Source organism: Cyprinus carpio, chromosome A19, assembly GCF_018340385.1.
Source record: "Cyprinus carpio isolate SPL01 chromosome A19, ASM1834038v1, whole genome shotgun sequence".
Taxonomy (NCBI): Eukaryota; Metazoa; Chordata; class Actinopteri; order Cypriniformes; family Cyprinidae; genus Cyprinus; species Cyprinus carpio.
In genome coordinates this window covers 2,452,350-2,472,470 of record NC_056590.1, presented here as the reverse complement: position 1 = coordinate 2,472,470, position 20,121 = coordinate 2,452,350, and the positions used below count along the sequence as shown (strand labels likewise).

At 36.5% G+C, this 20,121-nt stretch overlaps 1 protein-coding gene across 1 annotated transcript; it reads right to left on the bottom strand.

The window, feature by feature from the left end:
* Nucleotides 1-2,540: 2,540 nt before the first annotated feature.
* Nucleotides 2,541-10,135, bottom strand: LOC109085787 (proteasome subunit beta type-7-like). Its single transcript, XM_042776052.1, has 8 exons — nt 9,553-10,135; nt 9,349-9,442; nt 9,068-9,165; nt 8,831-8,971; nt 4,923-5,038; nt 4,740-4,798; nt 3,709-3,860; nt 2,541-2,993 (listed from the first exon to the last, which is right to left on the bottom strand). The coding sequence occupies exons 1-8, from the start codon at nt 9,609-9,611 to the stop codon at nt 2,882-2,884; spliced, it is 831 nt and encodes a 276-aa protein (XP_042631986.1). The 5' UTR covers nt 9,612-10,135; the 3' UTR covers nt 2,541-2,881.
* Nucleotides 10,136-20,121: the final 9,986 nt, after the last annotated feature.

Sequence of the window (20,121 nt, the reverse complement as noted above, 5' to 3'; positions counted from 1 at the left end):
AAACAAGCCCAATATTTTTTGATAATTTATTATCATCAAAATTATTTATTATCAATTATTTATTTCCAAAAGCTGAGCCTGCAACATATTAAACTGAAATTACCCCTTTATCTGAAAAGCAAAAACATAAGTTATTTTACAAAAATCAGCAAACTGCAACAAAGCAGGAACAAAACTAATCTCCCATCACCTGTGAGCAGAGTAGGATTGGAGAGATGGAAAAGGCCAAATATAAAAAAACAAATATACTCTTAGTATTAGTAGGCTATAGGCCTACTACATACTATAGGCGTACTTGTTTTTAATTACAGTGATAACAAAACATTGATAACAAAACATTGTAAAAAAAAAAAATAGGCTGCTTTATAAAGGAAAGAAAGTCATCCCACTCCTCTAAATCTACTACTATCATTGTTTGGATTACAGCGTCACGCACATTCTTTTTGAATGTGATTTTTCTCCAAATCCTCATTGAAGAAAAATCACGTTAAAAAAGGCGTCTGAGAAGGGGGCAGAATATTTGGGAAATTATGCTTCAGCGCTTATATTTTTGCAGTGATTGGCTATTAACTGTGAGCAGACAGAGTGTCAATCAGTGCATTGGTGAATACAGTGAACATAAATGAAAAAGAAACGCAGTTGCTTGTCAGGTTTTCCTAACAAGCAACCATATTTTATAAAATAAGCCCCCCAAAAAAAAAAAAACGCAACCCGCGTCCCGGGATTTTTTCACGCAACTTTACAAAAAAAAGAAGCCCAAATTTGCATATAATACGCAGACTTGGCAACTATGGTTTCAAATAGATATTCTTTATAAAGGTTAAGAAGAGTCAACCACACCCTTCCTAAAATTGCTCGTTCTAACATGCCCCCACATCTCTACGTCACTATGTGGGAAGATTTGCATAACGCCACCCAAATGTTCACGGAAAGAAAGAAGGGGTAACTTTTATTCTCTCTGTTGCTGCCGCTGCCATGTTGTGGAGTCGCTGTGTGTTTCGTTGTGAAACCAAAACTACTTTGTTTTGCCTTCCAAAAGAGGACACGACTAGAAATCAGTGGTTAAGGTGTATTTCAACACTGTTCCAGAAGTGAACAGGTCGAACCAGTTCACCAAATCGAACTGAATCATTTGAAACGGTTCGAATCTGTTGAACTAATCCACAATTTACTTAAGTTATTCGGTTTTTTATTAATGTGCCTTACACTCCCTCTGATGCGAAAAAACCGAATAAACCAATATCCTGAGTTATTCATTTACTCCTAACAGTACATTGACTTCTGCTGGCCTGTAGATGGCATATTATGTTAAGGGGCATAACATTTCCGTCACACACTTGAGGCATTCGGCCAATCACAACGCACTGGATAGCTGGCCAATCAGAGCACACCTTGCTTTTTCAGAACGATGAGCTTTGTAAAAATCTACTCGTTTCAGAAAGGTGGGGCATAGAGGAGAAACAATAATGTTCATTATGTAGAAAATAATGTGTTTTTTGAACCTTAAACCACATAAACACATTTCATTACACCAAATACACCAAATAATGTTCTTTTTAACAGCATCATATGACCCCTTTAATAGTCTGTATTAACAGTCAGAGGTTGAAAGATGAAGCCAAGGAAGAGCATTAAGTAGGAGACAAAGTTATGATTATAAAAATGAACAGGGTTTATTGAATACTTAGTTGTGTATGTTTTAATGCTCAGGCTTCATCTGAACTTTGACTGGACTTCAAGTCCTGTTCTTCGTCTAACCAGCACATATCCAACAAGTGTACATACCAAAGAAAAGGCAATGCAAAATGACTGCTTTACAACATTGTGATGTGACTTTAAAAACCTTAAAATGGAGACAATCTCTTACTTATGAAGACAAAAATCCATTGAAATAACACGATAGTAAGATTAATCACCAATACGAAAATACGTAGGTAAATAAGTTAATAAATTAAAGTAAATAAAATTAATAAATTGTTATATGATTAACTGGAATAATTAATTGACTGAATATTATTAAATTAAAGAAAAAACAGATCATAGTCACTCACAGGTTGTTGAAAATCCTTAGATCCTTCATTATAAAGTTTTCAATGTTATGAATCTTGACTGATTTTCAGCTTCTTGTTGGTAACAACTGTGACCAAAAATAAATGTCATACTTTCACTAACTTAAAAAATACATATACTAATATGTATAGCCTTTTATTGGTTAATATTCATAAATATGGACTAATGATATAATTTTGCCTTTAATAAAATTAATAAAAAAATAATAAAAAAAAAAAAAAAAATTAAACAAAAGGGGTGGGGGGAGTCGTGGCCTAGTGGTTAGAGAGTATGACTCCTAACACTAAGGTTGTGGGTTTGAGTCTCTGGCCGGCAATACCACGACTGAGGTGCCCTTGAGCAAGGCAAAGAACCCCCAACTGCTCCCCGGGTGCCGCTGCATAAATGGCTGCCCAGTGCTCCGGGTGTGTGTTCACGGGTGACTGCTGTGTGTGTGCACTTCGGATGGGTTAAATGCAGAGCACAAATTCTGAGTATGGGTCACCATACTTGGCTGTATGTCACGTCACACTTCACACAAATTAATAATAGCTAAGTTTAAAAAATGTCGCTCTGACATAACAAAAATGACACACTTTTTTTCCCCTTCATTTTATTAAATGAACTACAAAACTACACAAATCTCTCTTTTTGCAAAACTGTTTTGAGCAGATCAAATGCAAATGATTGAATACAGGGGAAAGGTACCAAAACATTTTTAACCAAAAAGGGAAATATCTCTTTTCTTTCCTTAATATAAAATTTTAAACTACACACATCCATCATATTTTCCAATGACTGAAGCAAAGAGTGTACAAATGTTCTTCATGTCTCATTCTGTGTCCATCACTTGGACAGATTCATCCACAACATCCAGTGTTAATGGAGTCACTGTTTTTGTGAGCAAAGAAGTAGTGCCTGGCTTGTATCTGTATGTACCCTCCCTGTTTCATTGGAAGAAAGAGAGAATATTTAGTTGAGTCTTAAGATAAACTGTCAAACTTTCAGAGAAAGGTTTTATTTTATTTTATTTTTTTACTGAAATAATTGTTGGAAGCTTAGTGATGGTGATGCTGAAGTCTGCAGTGTAGTTAATTTATGTTTAGCTTTTTTCGTCTACTGATTGTATTTAAGTCTTCAAAGTTTAAAGTTGTGTTTATTTGTGAAGATTATAATGATGAACAAAACATGTAAGAATCAGCTTTTCTTATAATGAAAAAGCCAACAGAAAAATACTATTGTTTTTTGTCAAGGGAACCAGGGTGATGCTAACATCAGCGATGGCCTACAAAAGTACAGTACATAATCACTGCAGAGTTCTATTGGGACCTGCCTTGTGTGTAAGGATTAAGAAAGACCAAGAGTTTGGGGTTTATGCAATGGCAAATTGACCCTGCTTTCTGGAGTGCCTCCTTCCCCCCAACCCCAGGACAATGTGTATACGGAAAAAATTCAGATTTTAAAATTATGAACACTAAAAAATGCTGTGCTGTTTCAACCCAACTTTGGGTCAAATATGGACTACCCCAGCTGCTGGGTTAAATTTGGTTTAGTCCATATTTGACCCTCAGTTGGGTTGAAACAACCCTGCATTTTTAGAGTGAAGACATAGATAATGTTACAGTGATATTCCACATTACACTGGTCTATATATCTCACCTCAATCCTTTCTGAACAGGCTGGTCATATCCTCTTAGATAATCCACAGTTTTCTCTGTGATCACACACAGGTCTACATTACTGCCAGAACCCAGATCACAGAAGATGCCTGCAGTGATGGCATCCCTCACCAGCTGCTTTGCTTCCTCCAGCTTCATTCCCAAAAGTTTATGTAGATGTGGGATTGTAAAGAACAAATACAGAACACGAATTTGTGAAGTAGGATTAAAAAAAAAGAGCACATTCAGGACATTAGACATTCATATGAATGTTTTGGTGGGAAAAATTTATTTTAAAATGTTTACATATACATTTACTGTAAATCAATAGTTTTATATTGTACTGTTCCATTACTTACAATTATTGATTGAATTGTTAATTTACATATAAAAATTGTTCTTTTACCTTTGTTGTTTTTTCAGATTTTTATATACTTCAGTTTCAAGTTCAAGATTTCTGAGATAGCTGGTTTGACTTTTGAATTTGTTTTAAAAATATTAATTTAAAATTATTATTTTCAAAAAGGAATAGGAAAATAACAGGCCACTAAAATAGAAAGTGATTACAGTATCACAGAAAGATTGCAGTATTATAAAATGTGAGAATATTATTTGCTGTTACATTACATTGTCACATTTGCGTTTTCATAAATTTGTGAACAGACACATCATTCAATGGGTTACTGAATGCAACTGGTTCTCATGTGTCATGTATCTGGTCATGTTGTGGTTTAGCTATATAGTGCAAATGAGTTTTTAAGGCTACAGTAAGGCAGAGGGGAAGATTTTAGCGAATAACATAGTCTGTTCCTCACACTAAGCTGCCTTCAGAATACTTATAATACTGCACAGAATTCATATGGATTACTTTTAGGATACTTTATGGTGTTTTTATTTATTTATTTTTTTTATGTTATGTTATGTTATGTTATATCAGTCCTCAGACCCCCTTAAGCATAACTACGATTACAACAAATATGCAATACCACATTTGAAAATATCATTAAGAATGTCTATAAATAGTTGTCTGACCTCCATGTTTGGCTTGTAACGATCCTCAAATACAGAAACGGCAGAAGCTGCTCCAGACCCTGAAATATACGTTTTTGATAAATAAGGGCAGGTGGCGAAAACAATGTTTTTAAACTGTGAAGATCAGCATTTTGCTCAGATTGTGTTCATTCAAAGAAAGGAGGTAAGGTAAGGTAACTGTACCCATTGTCAGGAAAGGAAGCTTATCATAGGAACCATGAGGATAGACACTATAGAGCTGTGGGCCGTTAACATCCACACCTCCAACAATTAGAGAAGAACCAATGTGCCCCTGATACCTACAAAAATGGGACACAACCAGTCTTAAGGCCCTGTTATACTTCAAACGAAGTTCATTTTCGGTTTCTTCGTTTTGGGGCAAAAAGAAGTTCGAAAAGGCTGAACGACGGTATACTGTTTTATTATTGTAGGTTCATTTGGCATTTCATTTACTGTAGACCCTTTAAATTCGCTTACTGAATGAAAAACAGCAGCAGCAGTATTCGACACTTCAATGTATTCATGTTGCTAGTGACTAGGCCGGAGATATTGTTCTCTCTTGCCTGACCTTCGTTGAATGAGAAACAAACTGGAAAAAAATTTAATAAATCGCACATCAAAGAAGGTGGAGTTTCAGAACATACCCACCAATTACGTAACTGCCATGGACCAATGGAAGCTCAAAGGTGTTTAGGAGCCAAACGAACTAACCCAAGAAAGTTTACTTTGGTCAGCTTTTTCGAACCGCCAATGCAAACTCAAAACGAACTTCGTTTCAGCCTGATTTTGTTCGAAATGACATCATATCAGTTTATCTTCATTTTCGTTTGAAGTATATCGGGGTCTTTAGTCCTAGGACTATTTTGAAATAGTCCTTCAAGATAAACAAATATATTTGGTTAAAGGGTTACTCCACCGCAAAATGAAATTTTTTGTCATTAATCACTTACCCCCCCACCCATGTCGTTCCAAACCTGTAAAAGCTTTGTTCGTCTTCGGAACACAATTTAAGATATTTTGGATGAAAACAGGGAGGATTGTGACTGTCCCATAGACTGCCAAATGAATAACAGTGTCAAGGTCCAGGAAAGTATGAAAAGCATCGTCAGAATAGTCCATCTGCCATCAGTGATTCAACCGTAACATTATGAAGTGATGAGAATACTTTTTGTACACGAAGAAAACAAAAATAACGACTTTATTCAACAATTCCTCTCCTCTGTATCTCTCCAAATCAGCGTAGTGCCATTTTGGCAATTCTGAGCAGTACACAGGTGGCGTACGCTCTTCTGTGTCACCCATTCTGCACATTCAGGACATTATGATTGATGAGGTAGTGTTTTCGGACCATAAACCAGTGTTGTTCAATGTATGTTTTTATAAGAATGTGAGAAAGTCACTGCCAGAAAAAATATGGTCACGGAAAATCAGTTCCTCAACTGGTGCTGAGTTCTCTGCTCTGTACAAAGACTATGGTGATTCTATTTTATCTGAAACGGCTTTGATGAATTTAAGTGTTGATGAGTCTTTGGAACTGTTTAATTCTGTTTGTGCTGATATTTTAGATAATGTTGCTCCTCTCAAAGCAAAAAGGGGTAAAATTAAACATTTGCCATGGGTTAACGAACCCCTACGGGCACTTAGACAACATGCTCGACAAGCCGGACAAGAGGACCCGGAAAAAACATAAACTGCAGGTCCATTATGAGATATTCAGAGAATCGTTACTGACATTTCAGAAGGCCTCTAGAGATGCTAAACATAAGTATTACTCGAATGTTATCACGCAACATGTGAATGAACCTAAAATTTTATTCAAGATTATAAATTCAGTTATTAACCCTAGGCAAACTAGGTATCCAGAGCCCTCTATCTTGAATTGTGAAGACTTTTTGAATTTTTTTAATGATAAAATTGTTGGTCTATATTCTACAATACCGAAACTACCGATGACTCCGTCTTTTGACCTGGCTGTGCCTTGTAGCACAGAATGGAGAGAATTCGATCTCATTACCCTTCCAGCTTTGGCGGATATTGTTGTACATCTTAAGCCTTCATCATCTAAAAGTGATGTTTTGTCACCTCATCTTTTTAAGCAGATTTTTGCTAGTGTTGGGACTACGGTGTTGAATCTGACTAATAAATGCCTTAGCCTACAGTTCTGCCATTATTAAAGAGGCCTAATTTGGCAATAGAGGATCCAAATAACTTTAGACCGATCTCAAATTTACCTTTTTTAGCCATGGTTTTAGAAAAAGTGGTATTTAAGCAGCTACAAGCACATATCACTGTGAATTCAGTTAGTGAGCCATTTCAGTCTGGCTTTAAGTCCTGCCACAGCACTGAGACAGTGTTGGTCAAAGTGTTAAATGACATCTTTGTTTCACTGGATAATGGCGATAATGTTATTTTAATTCTGCTTGACCTTAGTGCAGCGTTTGATATGGTGGACCATGAGATTTTGATCAACCGCCTAGAACACTGGGTTGCCCTAAAAGGTAATGTTCTCAAATTGTTTAAATCGTATCTCACGGATAGATTTTTTCTGTTAATATTGGGGGCTGTAATTCTTCAAGATTACATCTTCCTTGGGGAGTCCCACAGGTTCAGTTCTTGCTCCAATTCTGTTCTCCCTTTATATGCTACCTTCAGGGGCTATTTTTCGCAAATATAAAGTGTCATTCCATTGCTACGCTGATGATACGCAGATTTATTTGCCTATGAGTGAGTTAAATTCAAACTCACATGACACTTTATTAGCATGCTTACACGATGTTAAGGATTGGATGGCTACAAATTTTTTATGTTATTGTGTTTGGCCCTAGAAAGAATGAGGTGCTGCAGTGCTTGAATGCAACTTCTTTGACTGGTTTTGTTAAATCTAATGTAAAAAATTTGGGATTTGTTCTGGATAGTGATTTAAAGTTGGACAGACAAATTAACACTGTGGTGAGATCTTGTTTTTTTAATTTACGTCTGTTAGCTAAGACTAAACTAGACTAGACTAAGATTTTGAGAGAGCAATTACATCCATTGTCTTTTCTCGAATGGATTACTGTAATTCCCTTTATTATGGAGTTGATGTTCGAGCACTTATGCGTTTACAGAAAATCCAAAATGCTGCTGCAAAAATGATCAAGTCTCCAAAGAAATATGAATCTGTGACTCTGTTATTAATTTCATTAAAGTGGCTGCCAGTACGACTTAGAATTATTTATAAAATCCTTGTACTTGTCTTTAAGGCTTTGCACAATCTAGCTCCTGTGTATTTGTCCGGTTTGGTGGCAATCTACACCCCCTCTAGATCCCTGAGATCAGAAAATCAACATCTGCTGTGCACTACTAGGACAAAATATAAACATAGAGGTGACAGAGCTTTTTCTCGAGCAGGCCCTAAATTGTGGAATGACCTCCCTCAATCTATTAGATCTGTCAAATCTTTACACATGTTCAAAGCTGTGTTAAAACAACATCTTTTAAATTCAAATGGAGAGCACTTTTAAATGGGTTAATGTTTATGTATGTCTATGTGAGGTGGATATGTCTATCTCTGTCATTTTCTTGTTATTTTTTTTTTGTTTAGCTTGTGACTGTTAAGCACTTTGGGCAACATGAGTTGTATTAAACTGTGCTATATAAATAAATAAACAAACAAACAAACATTCTGCGCTGTTGCGCTGTTTGCTTACAAACCTAAGCGTATATACCTATATACACGTAAAAAAAATATCCTTGTGGCATGGCTGATACAGAAGACCGTTAGCCGCCTGCGTACTGCTCAGAATTGTCAAAATGCCGCTACGCTGATATGGAAGGATACAGAGGAGAGAAATTGATAAATAAAGTCATTATTTTTGTTTTCTTCATGTACAAAAAGTATTCTCGTCGCTTCATAACGTTAAGGTTAAATCACTGATGGCAGATGGACTATTCTGACGATGCTTTTTATACTTTCCTGGACCTTGACACTGTTATTTATTTGGCAGTCTATGGGACAGTCTCAAGCCTAGAATGATGTAATTATGTATCAATCATTTTGGCATGATCAGCAGAATCAAATTAATTTAACTATATGGCAAACACTCCTTCACCTAAACAGCATCTGTTTGAGCTGTCGGGTCACCATAGCCACAAGAGGAGGTCGTCCTGTGCTGAGTGAGTGCAGTTCCACGTTTGATGACATCATCTGAGTAGTGACCTCAGCATCTGCCGCAACACCTGCACCACAACAACTTTTGTGGAGAGAGAGAGAAAAAAACAGACACCACAAAGAAAGGTTTAGACAGAGACTTGAACTTTAATGACGAGCAACCAAGGAATTTACTTACTAGATTTTGGGTGCTATGTAGTGGATTTTCATGCAGTTCTTATCAGCTACGACCATATCATCTGTGGCTCTGGTGTCTGCACCTAAAATCACTCCATCCTATAAAATAAAACACATTTTATTGTATTTATTATTACAATTAAATATTAAACACCGTTTTATTAATTTAATATTGCTATGGTTATTTACAACCAATCAAAAAAAAAAAAAAAAAAACATCACAGAAGTGTTAAATATTTAATCAGTAATTAATTACATAAACAGCGATTTGATAAAACAGACTTTGAATATCAGGCCAGCGATGGTGGTGCCGGTCTTCCTGGCGTTTGGCGCACTGTACCCCTTCTCTGATAAGTTTGCTTCAAGAACAGCATTTCTAACATTACAAACATGCAAAACATAACAGCATGCATATTAGTACTTATCAAACACCGTAAATTGTATTTTATGTCTTGATCACATTGTTATTACCTAACGATGTCTCACCTGCGTGTGTTCTCAAAAGAGAATCCTCCTGTCGGTGTCTTTGTCGATGTGTTTAGCATCTTTCACCTGCACACTGTATGATATGTAAAGTTATTGCTCTAACAATCAGTCCGGAGTAAAGCTGTTTCTAAACACCGCTTTTAAACGTTTACTCGTGTCGGCTTTACACAAAGGTGCGTCAGCGTTTTTAAGGCCCAAAACTGCAGTATTCCTTCTTTCACTTTCACTTCTGACACATGATCGCTTCTCTGGGTCATTCAATAGAATGAATCAATTACTGGACGGTTAATTTATTCTTCGTTTTAAAAGTGTTTTTTCTACATTAGCTGGTTTTCTGGATTTTTTTAGCTATGTAATTTGACTAAATTAACCTGTGGTTGCACCAATAAAAGCAATTTGCAAGTAGAAATAGACCCTTGATAAAAATAAATAAATAAAAAAACGGGTTGTTTTCATGTCTGTTTTACAGTAATGTAAACAAATTTAGATCCTTATTCATTTTGCTTAACATATTGGAAAACTGAATATAAAGAAATGTTATTTACAATAATGTAAAACAGAATGCATGACGAATCAATGACGAACGTCACACGACCAAACCGGAAGACTGGGCTGTCTTCTTGGCAACTGACATTTAAAGTGAATTTATGCCACCTACTGCACTGGAGTGTAGGCCAAAGCTTTATCTCCGTTGTAGTTTTGTATTTTAGTTTTAGTGTAATTTTGTTGTATTATTTCTTTAATTCTTTATTTGTTTAACTTTTCCTTTGTTATTAATAATTAAAGTCCACATAAAGTAATAATAAATATGTATTCTGAGTTTTTCACACCAAAGTAAAATGTGTTTTTTACCACCGAGCCAAATTTGAAAGATAAAAAAGGCACTAAGTAAATAAAATTAGTCACCAAAATCTTAAAGAAAAACAAAAACAAGCAGTATTCTCTGCTCTCAAAAGCTGGGGTCTTGTCCGCTGGCGATGCTGAAACCACCCACTCGCGGGAGACCTCTCTCTCAACTGTCAAATGCAAATAAATTTAAATAAGGAGACTGAGCTGTTTTGTAAATGATCGCAACCAGGTATTATGCATTTACGTGACGAAGGTAAACTCTCAAATACCAAATACAGACATAACACTTACCATAAATACCAGAATAGTTTTAAGAAAACTATGATTCATGATTCATTACTAGAAGAGGAGGGGATTAAAAATCCACCCCTTCACAAAACATAATTTTAAAAATATATAATTGTTGTGATTGTTTGTATATGTTTTTTACATCTACATCTACATCTACATCCACACACACACAAACACACACACAGTTTAAGTTTTAAAACATTCTAAACACCACCACAACTGTACAATTACATTCCAATAAATACCAATAATAATAACAAAATATAGATACATAACAGTATAATCACAGTGAACACTTCCACATTTCTGGAAACCATGAGGCCTACTTTCTTCCCCACCTTTGATTTAATAGTTTAATCATTTTGACAGACTGATGAACAAACAATTTCTGTAGTCTGTTCGGATGGGCATGTGGTGTTTGATGACAGAAGCTGATATTCCTCAAATATAATATGGGAGGGATCAAACTTAATTGTATCTTCTAAAGACATTATCTTTTTGATATTTGCATCTTGAAAACTTAGGTCAAGTGTTTGACCCACAATTCTGCATCTAGGCAGATGAGCTTTAAGAACAGAGAGATGGCTGTACTATGCACAGAGTACTGTACAACACTCTGATTTACAGACTGGAAAAAAAAAAAAAAAAACGCAAGATCTTTTTATTTTACATCTATTTTTATTGAGTCTCCTGCTACCTCAGTGGTTCCCACCTCCTTCAAAAAATCTGTCATCATCCCTGTGCCTAAGAACAATAAACCCTCTTGTCTAAATGACTATTGTCCAGGTGCCCTCACATCAATAGTCATGAAAGTCTTCAAGGGAATGGTTAAAAACTACATCTGCTCCTCCATCCCGGATACTTTAGACCCTTTTCAGTTTGCTTATCGCCCCAATAGATCCTCTGATGATGCCATCTCTCACATCCTGCACTCTTCTCTCATGCACATTGTCATCTATAACAGAAACTATGTAAGGCTGCTATTTATCGACTATAGCTCAGCTTTCAATACTATAGTCCCCATAAAGCTAGCTTCTAAACTCATGGACCTCGGCCTGAATTCTTCACTCTGCAGCTGGATTCTTGATTTCCTCACCGGCAGACCACAAGTGGTGAAAGTAGGCCAGTACACCTCCAACTCCATCACCCTGAACGTAGGAGCCCCACTGGGCTGTGTCCTGAGTCCCCTGCTCTATTCTCTCTACACACATGACTGTGTGTCTTCCCACAGGTCTACAGCTATAATCAAATTTGCTGATGATACTGTGGTTCTGGGCCTGATTTCCAACAATAATAAAGCCGCATACTTGGATGAGGTAAAGAAACTTACATCATGGTGCCAGGACAATTGTCTCTCTCTGAATGTGAGCAAAACTAAAGAGCTGATTGTTGACTTCAGGAAGAGACAGCAGCAGCCCTATATTCCTCTTATGATCAGCGGGACCCCTGTGGAGAGGGTGAGCAGCTTCAAGTACCTTGGTGTAAACATCTCAGAGGACCTGACTTGGACTACCCACATTCAAACACAGGTTAATAAAGCCAGGCAAAGACTGTACCATCTGCGACAGCTGAGAAAATTCAGGGTCTCACCAGCAATCCTGAAAACTTTCTATTCAGGGGCCATAGAAAGTGTATTGACTCAGTGTATCTCAGTGTGGTATGGGAACAGCTCCAGTCAAGACTGCAAAGCCCTGCAGAGAGTTGTGCACTTAGCAGAGCGCATCACAGGGTCTGCTCTCCCCTCTCTGTAGGACATCTACGTCAAACGCTGCAAAAGCAGAGCTGTTAAAATCATCAAGGACTCCATCCACCCCAGTAACCATCTTTTCACTTTGCTGCCATCTGGTAAGCGCTTCCGTAGCCTGATGGCAAAAACTGAGAGACTTAGGAGACGTTTCTTCCCCCAGGCCATCAGGCTCCTAACTCAAAACCAGTCTCTTAACATCTTCATGTCTCCACTTAATATTCACTTTATCAGTAAGATATTCATCATTCTCTACCTCACATTGACATTGACATACTGACAGTGTCAACCTGTTTGCACATTTGCCTCTTGTACATTCCTGTGTATCTTAAAACTACAGTATAATGCACATATGCACATTGCCTCTTGTACATCCCTGGGTATCTTAATATTTAAGACTACAGTGTACTTTCATGCACATTATTTTTCATTCTATATTTAATTCTACAGTAAACATCTTTTTTTATATTTTATTCTTATATTTTTATTGTTTACTTTTATTTCATTCTTTCATAGCTATATCTATGTATATTTTCATCTGTGTTGTATTCTTTAATAATTGCACTGTCCATGAAGCGGACCTGATTTCACTGCTGGTTATATATGCTGTATATAATTGTGTATGTGACGAATACAAATCTTGAATCTTGACTCTTATTTGCTCCAAATGACTGTAGTCTCCTTAAGAAATAAGCATATATGGAGTGGAAAGAAAAGGTGAACTCAGACGACCCTGAGATGCTCCTGAATAAGTAACAACAGAATTTGAAAACTTCTGATTAACATTAACTATCTGCAGTCTATCTGTCAAGTCAAGTCAAGTCAAGTCAAGTCAAGTCACTATATTTATATAGCGCTTTAAACAAAAAAGATTGCGTCAAAGCAACTGAACAACATTAATTAGGAAAACAGTGTGTCAATAATGCAAAATTACAGTTAAAGGCAGTTCATCATTGAATTCAGTGAAGTCATCATGCAGCTCAGTTCAGTTTAAATAGTATCTGTGCAATAATTTGCAATCAAGTCAACAATATTGCTGTAAATGAAATGTCCCCAACTAAGCAACCCAGATGCGACAGCTGCAAGGAACCAAAACTCCATCGATGACAGAATGGAGAAAAAACCTTGGGAGAAACCAGGCTCAGTCGGGGGGCCAGTTCTCCTCTGACTAGACGAAACCAGCAGTTCAATTCCAGGCTGCAGCAAAGTCAGATTGTGAAGAAGAATCATCTGTTTCCTGTGGTCTTGTCCCAGTGGTCGTCTGAGACAAGGTCTTTACAGGGGATCTGGGGCTCTAGTTGTCATGGTCTCCTCTGTCTTTCAGGTCTGTAGAGGTCCTTTCTAGGTGCTGATCCACCATCTGGGCTGGAATGTGTGGATCCGGGTGACTGCAGTGACCCTCTGACATGGATACAGACTGGATCTGGTGGCTACGGTGACCTCAGAATAAGAGGGAAACAGACTAATATTAGCGCAGATGTCATTCTTTTAATGATGTAGCAAGTACATCAGGTGTTATGGGAAGTGTTCCCGGTTCTGGTTTACCTAATTAATGCAGCCTAAAAATCCTTTAACAGATTTGGATATTAGAAGCATATTAGTGTGTTATGTGTAAGCCGGGTTAAAGAGATAGGTCTTAAATCTAGATTTAAACTGCAAGAGTGTGTCTACCTCCCGAACAATTTTAGGTAGGTTATTCCAGAGTTTAGGCGCTAAATAGGAGAAGGATCTGCTGCCCACAGTTGACTTTGATATTCTAGGTATTATCAAATTGCTAGAGTTTTGAGAACGCAGCAGAGGTGGTGGACTATAATGTAACAAGAGCTTGTTCAAATACTGAGGTGCTAAGCCATTCAGGGCTTTATAAGTAATATGCAAGATTTTAAAATCTATACAATGTTTGATAGGGAGCCAGTGCACTGTTGACAGGACCACGCTATAATATGATCACACTTCCTGGTTCTAGTAAGAACTCTAGCTGCTGCATTTTGTACTAACTGGAGTTTGTTTACTAAGCGTGCAGAACAAACACCCAATAAAGCATTACAATAATCTAACCTTGAGGTCATAAACGCATGGATTAACATTTCTGCATTTGAAATTGAGAGTATAGGCCATAATTTAGATATATTTTTGTGATGGAAAAATGCAGTTTTACAAATTCTAGAAATGTGACTTTCTAAGGAAAGGTTGCTATCAAATAGCACACCTAGGTTCCTAACTGATGATGAAGAATTGACAGAGCAGCCATCAAGTCTTAGACAGCGTTCTAGGTTATTACATGCAGAGTTTTTAGGTCCTATAATTAACACCTCATTTTTTTCCGAATTTAGCAGTAAGAAATTACTTGTCATCAAGTTTTTTATATCTACTATGCATTCCGTAAGTTTTTCAAATTGGTATGTTTCGCCGGGCCACAAAGAAATATAGAGTTGAGTATCATCAGCATAACAGTGAAAGCTAACACCGTGTTTCCTGATGATATCTCCCAAAGGTAACATGTAAAAGCGTGACAGTAACGGCCCTAGTACTGAGCCTTGAGGTACTCCATACTGTACTTGTGATCGATATGATACCTCTTCATTCACTGCTACGAATTGATGGCGGTCATATAAGTACGATTTAAACCATGGTAATGCCCTAATAGAGAGATACAACCATGATCAGATGATAAGAGCAGGTCATTTGTAACTCTAAGGAGAGCAGTCAAGAATGAGTACCACTAAATGAAGTATGGATCAGCCATCATTTGAATAATTCTTTCCACTAACCTCTCTGACTGAATTGTATTGAATGTGGATGTAAAATCCACAGAGAGTCTGCACTATAGTTTTAGCAAGTGTTGACATTTCCCAACATTACAGCAGTAATGACTTTATGAACTACTTTACTTCTAAGATCGATACTATTGGAGAGAAAATTGTAACCATGCAGCTGTCAGCTACAGTATCACATCAGACAGTGCACTATAGATCCCCTGAGGAACAGTTCCACTCATTCTCTACTATAGGAGAGGAAGAATTGTATAAACTTGTTAAATCATCTAAACCAACAACATGTATGTTAGACCCTTTTCCATCTAAGCTCCTAAAAGAGGTGCTTCCAGCAAGTCCACCATAGATCCTCTTCTGACTATTATTAATTCCTCATTGTCATTAGGATATGTCCCCCCAAAACCTTCAAACTGGCTGGTGTTAAAGCCTCTCATCAAAAAACCACAACTTGAGCCCAAAGAACTAGTTAATTACAGACTGATCTCGAATCTCCCTTATTCTGTCCAAGATACTAGAAAAGGTGGTATCCTCACAATTGTATTCCTTCTTAGAGAAAAATGGTTTATGTGAGGATTTCCAGTCAGGATTTAGACCGTATCATAGTACTGAAACTGCTCTCCTTAGAGTTACAAATGATCTGCTCTTATCATCTGATCGTGGGTGGTATCTCTCTGTGTGGTGCTATTGGATCTTAGTGCTGCGTTCGACCCTATTGACCACAACATTCCTTTGCATAGACTAGAAAAACTTTGTTGGCATTAATGGAAGTGCATCAGCATGGTTTAAATCGTACTTATATGACCGCCATCAATTCGTAGCAGTGAATGAACCCTTGGGAGATATCGTCAGGAAACACGGTGTTAGCTTTCACTGTTATGCTGATGATACTCAGCTCTATATTTCTTCACGGCCTGGCAAAATGGAATCCATAGTCGATATAAAAAACTGGATGATGAGTATTTTCTTACTGCTCAAAAAATCTGAAAAAAAAAACAAAGGTGTTAATTATAGGACCTAAAACTCTTCATGTAATAACCTAAAACGCTGTCTAAGACTTGATGACTGCTCTGTCCAGTTCTTTGTCATCAGTTAGCACCTAGGTGTCCTATTGATAGCAATCTTTTTTCTTAGAAAGCCACTTTTCTAGCAATTGTGTAAAACTGCATTTTTCCATCTCAAAAATATATCTAAATTACGACCTATGCTCTAAATGTCAAATGCGAAATGTTAATCCATCCGTTTATGACCTCAAAGTTAGATATTGTAATGCTTTTTTTGGGTGGTTGTTCTGCACACTTAATAAACAAACTCCACCTACTCCAAAATGCAGCAGCTAGAGTTCTTACTAGAAACCAGGAAGTATGACCATATTAGCCCGGTTTCCGTCATCACAGTACTGGCTCCCAATGAAATATCATATAGATTTTAAAATCTTGCTTATTACTTATAAAGCCCTGAATGGTTTAGCACCTCAGTATTTGAACGACCTCTTGTTACATTATAGTCCTCCACGTCCGCTCCGTTCTCAAAACTCTGGCAATTTGATAACACCTAGAATATCAAAATCAACTGCGGGTGGTAGATCTTTTTCCTATTTAGCGCCTAAACTCTGGAATAACCTACCTAACATTGTTCGGGAGGCAGACACACTCTTGCAGTTTAAATCTAGATTTAAGACCTATCTCTTTAACCTGGCTTACACGTAACACACTAATACGCTTCTAATATCCCAAATCCGTTTAAAGGATTTTTAGGCTGCATTAATTAGGTTAAATCGGAACCGGGAAACACTTCCCATAACAAACACCAATCTACTGTACTTGCTACATCGTTAGAAGAATGGCATCTACGCTAATATTAGTCTGTTTCTCTCTCTTATTTCCGAGGTCACCGTAGCCACCAGATCCAGTCTGTATCCAGACCAGATGGTGGATCAGCATCTAGAAAGGACCTCTACAACCCTGAAAGACAGCGGAGACCAGGACAACTAGATGAGCCCCAGATACAGATCCCCTGTAAAGACCTTGTCTCAGACGACCACCGGGACAAGACCATAGGAAACAAGATGATTCTTCTGCACAATCTGACTTTGCTGCAGCCTGAAATTGAATTGCTGGTTTCATCTGGCCAGAGGAGAACTGGTCCCTCGACTGAGCCTGGTTTCTCCCAAGGTTTTTTCTCCATTCTGTCACCGATGGAGTTTTGGTTTCTTGCCGCTGTCCCCTCTGGCTTGCTTAGCTGGGGACACTTCATTTACAGCGATATCGTTGACTTGATTGCAAATGATTGCACAGATACTATTTAAACTGAACTGAGCTGAATGATGATATCACTGAAGTCAATAAAAAAACTGCCTTTAATCATAATTTTGCATTATTGACACAATGTTTTCCTAATTAATGTTGTTCAGTTGCTTTGACACAATTTTTTTGTTTAAAGCGCTATATAAATAAAGGTGACTTGACTTGACTTTGTTTTTTGTTTGGTTTGAATGCATGTCTGAGCGACGCTTTTATCACACAGTCAAGAATAACTTAAATGCCAATGCAATGTTTTTTCATTATAACGACTTTTTTCTCGTGAGCCGAAAATGCAATGCATTTTTTCCATTTTCTCATTATAACGACTATAACGAAAGTTGTTTTCTCTTTAAAACGACTTACTTTTTTCGTTATCTCGACATAACAAAAGTTGTTTTCTCATTATAAGGACTTCATTTTCTCGTTATCTCAATTAGAAGTTACAAAACTGCACCAACAGGTGGCACTATAGACCTGAATATAACTGATGGGGTGTTGTATACTGTATATCCACTTTACTGAACGTGTTTGGGATAGGACCTTCCTCGGGATCGCTATAATTTTTGCAGTATTGTTCATTATTGACATTTAATTAATTCATAAATGTTAAATGCTTGAATCAATATGACTTTTTTTGTATTAAGTTCTCGCTAGATGCATGAGTTTCACCAACGCGTTCTGTGTCATAAAATAATTGCTTATCAAAACCAAGGTTGATGTCACTGTATTCTGTTTGCACCTATATCTTTATCTGTGCTTCTTTGAGGTACATGATTGTTAGTTAATAAGCGGGGATGTTCTGTTTATACAGTAGGATGGGCTTCAACGACGTTGACTCTTTTCCATATTAATCTTTATTGTTAATCATATTGATGAAAAATGTGATGTATATGTAACGTGTATAGGCTAATTTAATTCAGTGTTGTTCTATAGTGTTGTAATCTTTTGTTTTCTACACACACACACACACACACACACACACACACACACACACACACACATAAACACACATACACAGCATGTAGCCTACACATGAACGCTCTTTTCAAACAGAAGCTTGTAACGCACATGATCTGTCACAGCATAAAATTACTACTAAAATTTACAAATTATATATAATTTTATTTCAAATAAAGGGAAAATTAAAAGTGAGTTGAATCCAATCAGCTCTAAAAGATCTTAGAATAGTTATGCATCCTTCTGAAGGCACTCTGCCTGTGTTTGTGGTGTTGCTTTGACCATTTAAACATGTTAATAACAAAAACAAAAACTCTGGTGTACTGTCTCTGGAAAAATCAACAGTGATTGATCAGCCTTTATTTATGTATTGTAGACGTTATTAACCTAGGCAAACCTTAAGCAAAATTTGCTGAAATATAGGCTACGGTAAGAGCGCCTGGTTGTCCATCAGATGCCTGTCGAAGTTAAGTTTGTTACTATAGCAACAGCTAGATCAAACAATCATTGTTAAAAAAAACTGTCATTGTGTGGAGATCACGAGAAAATTAAGTCGTTATAATGAGAAAACAACTTTTGTTATGTCAAAAGTATAAATGAAATAAGTAACAATAAAATAAAGTTATTTAACAATATGTTACAGTAACAGTAACATTTGTACAGTCTGTAATAGTCCAGTAAATAGCCCTTTGATGGCAGCCATAATGTTGAAGTGGCATTCATATCAGTGAAAATGTGTTTGACACACCTGTGGTTAGGACTTTAATGCACAGCAAGGTTAGTTAAGAGTTCCTATGAACAGTACTGTGTTAGTGCTTCTAATCAATAAAGAGAACACAATAACTTGAAATTAAATTTTATTTGCAATGCTGAAAGACAGTTCTTAATGTATTAGAAGTTTTTATGCACAACAACTTATGTTAGAGCTTCAATGCACAGCAAGATTAATTTAAAGCTTCTATGAAAAGAAATACTGTGTTAGTGCTTGTAAGTAAATGAAGAGAAAAGCAAGTATACAAATGCTTTAAAAGCTTCTTTCTCAGTGAAAGATAGTTGCTTTATGCAATCACCAATATGAAAGATGTTTCATACATGTAAAATGAAATGTAATATGCATGCAGAAAGACAGTTCTTAATGTTTTAGAAGTTTTATGCGCAACATGTTTTGTTAGAGCTACAATGCCGATCAACAGATTCGGATTCTTTGAACAGTATGTAGCAAATTATCTTGAAAAGGGAATATTTATGATTAAATATAACTGGTTATAATTAATTATGAAAATTTAGATCTGATTCTTAGAATTAACTGTGGCAGAATCAATATTACAATTATTTAATCTGTTCGTCCACCGACAGTATAATCATTTGTCAATTCTAGGAAAGATTATTTTCCTGGCTAAGAAAGAATAACTTTCCTACTTCACAAAGTTAACTTCATTAAATTAGCATGTAGCAAGATATCAAACATTCAGTGACTTCGAAATGTGAGCAACACACAGAGACAAATCAATTGTGAACATAAAGGATTTAATAAATGAACCTATAGCTAACATACAAATAAACCAAGCAAAACACATGTATATATATATATATATATATATATATATATATTGTATATATATATATATATATATATATATATATATATATATAC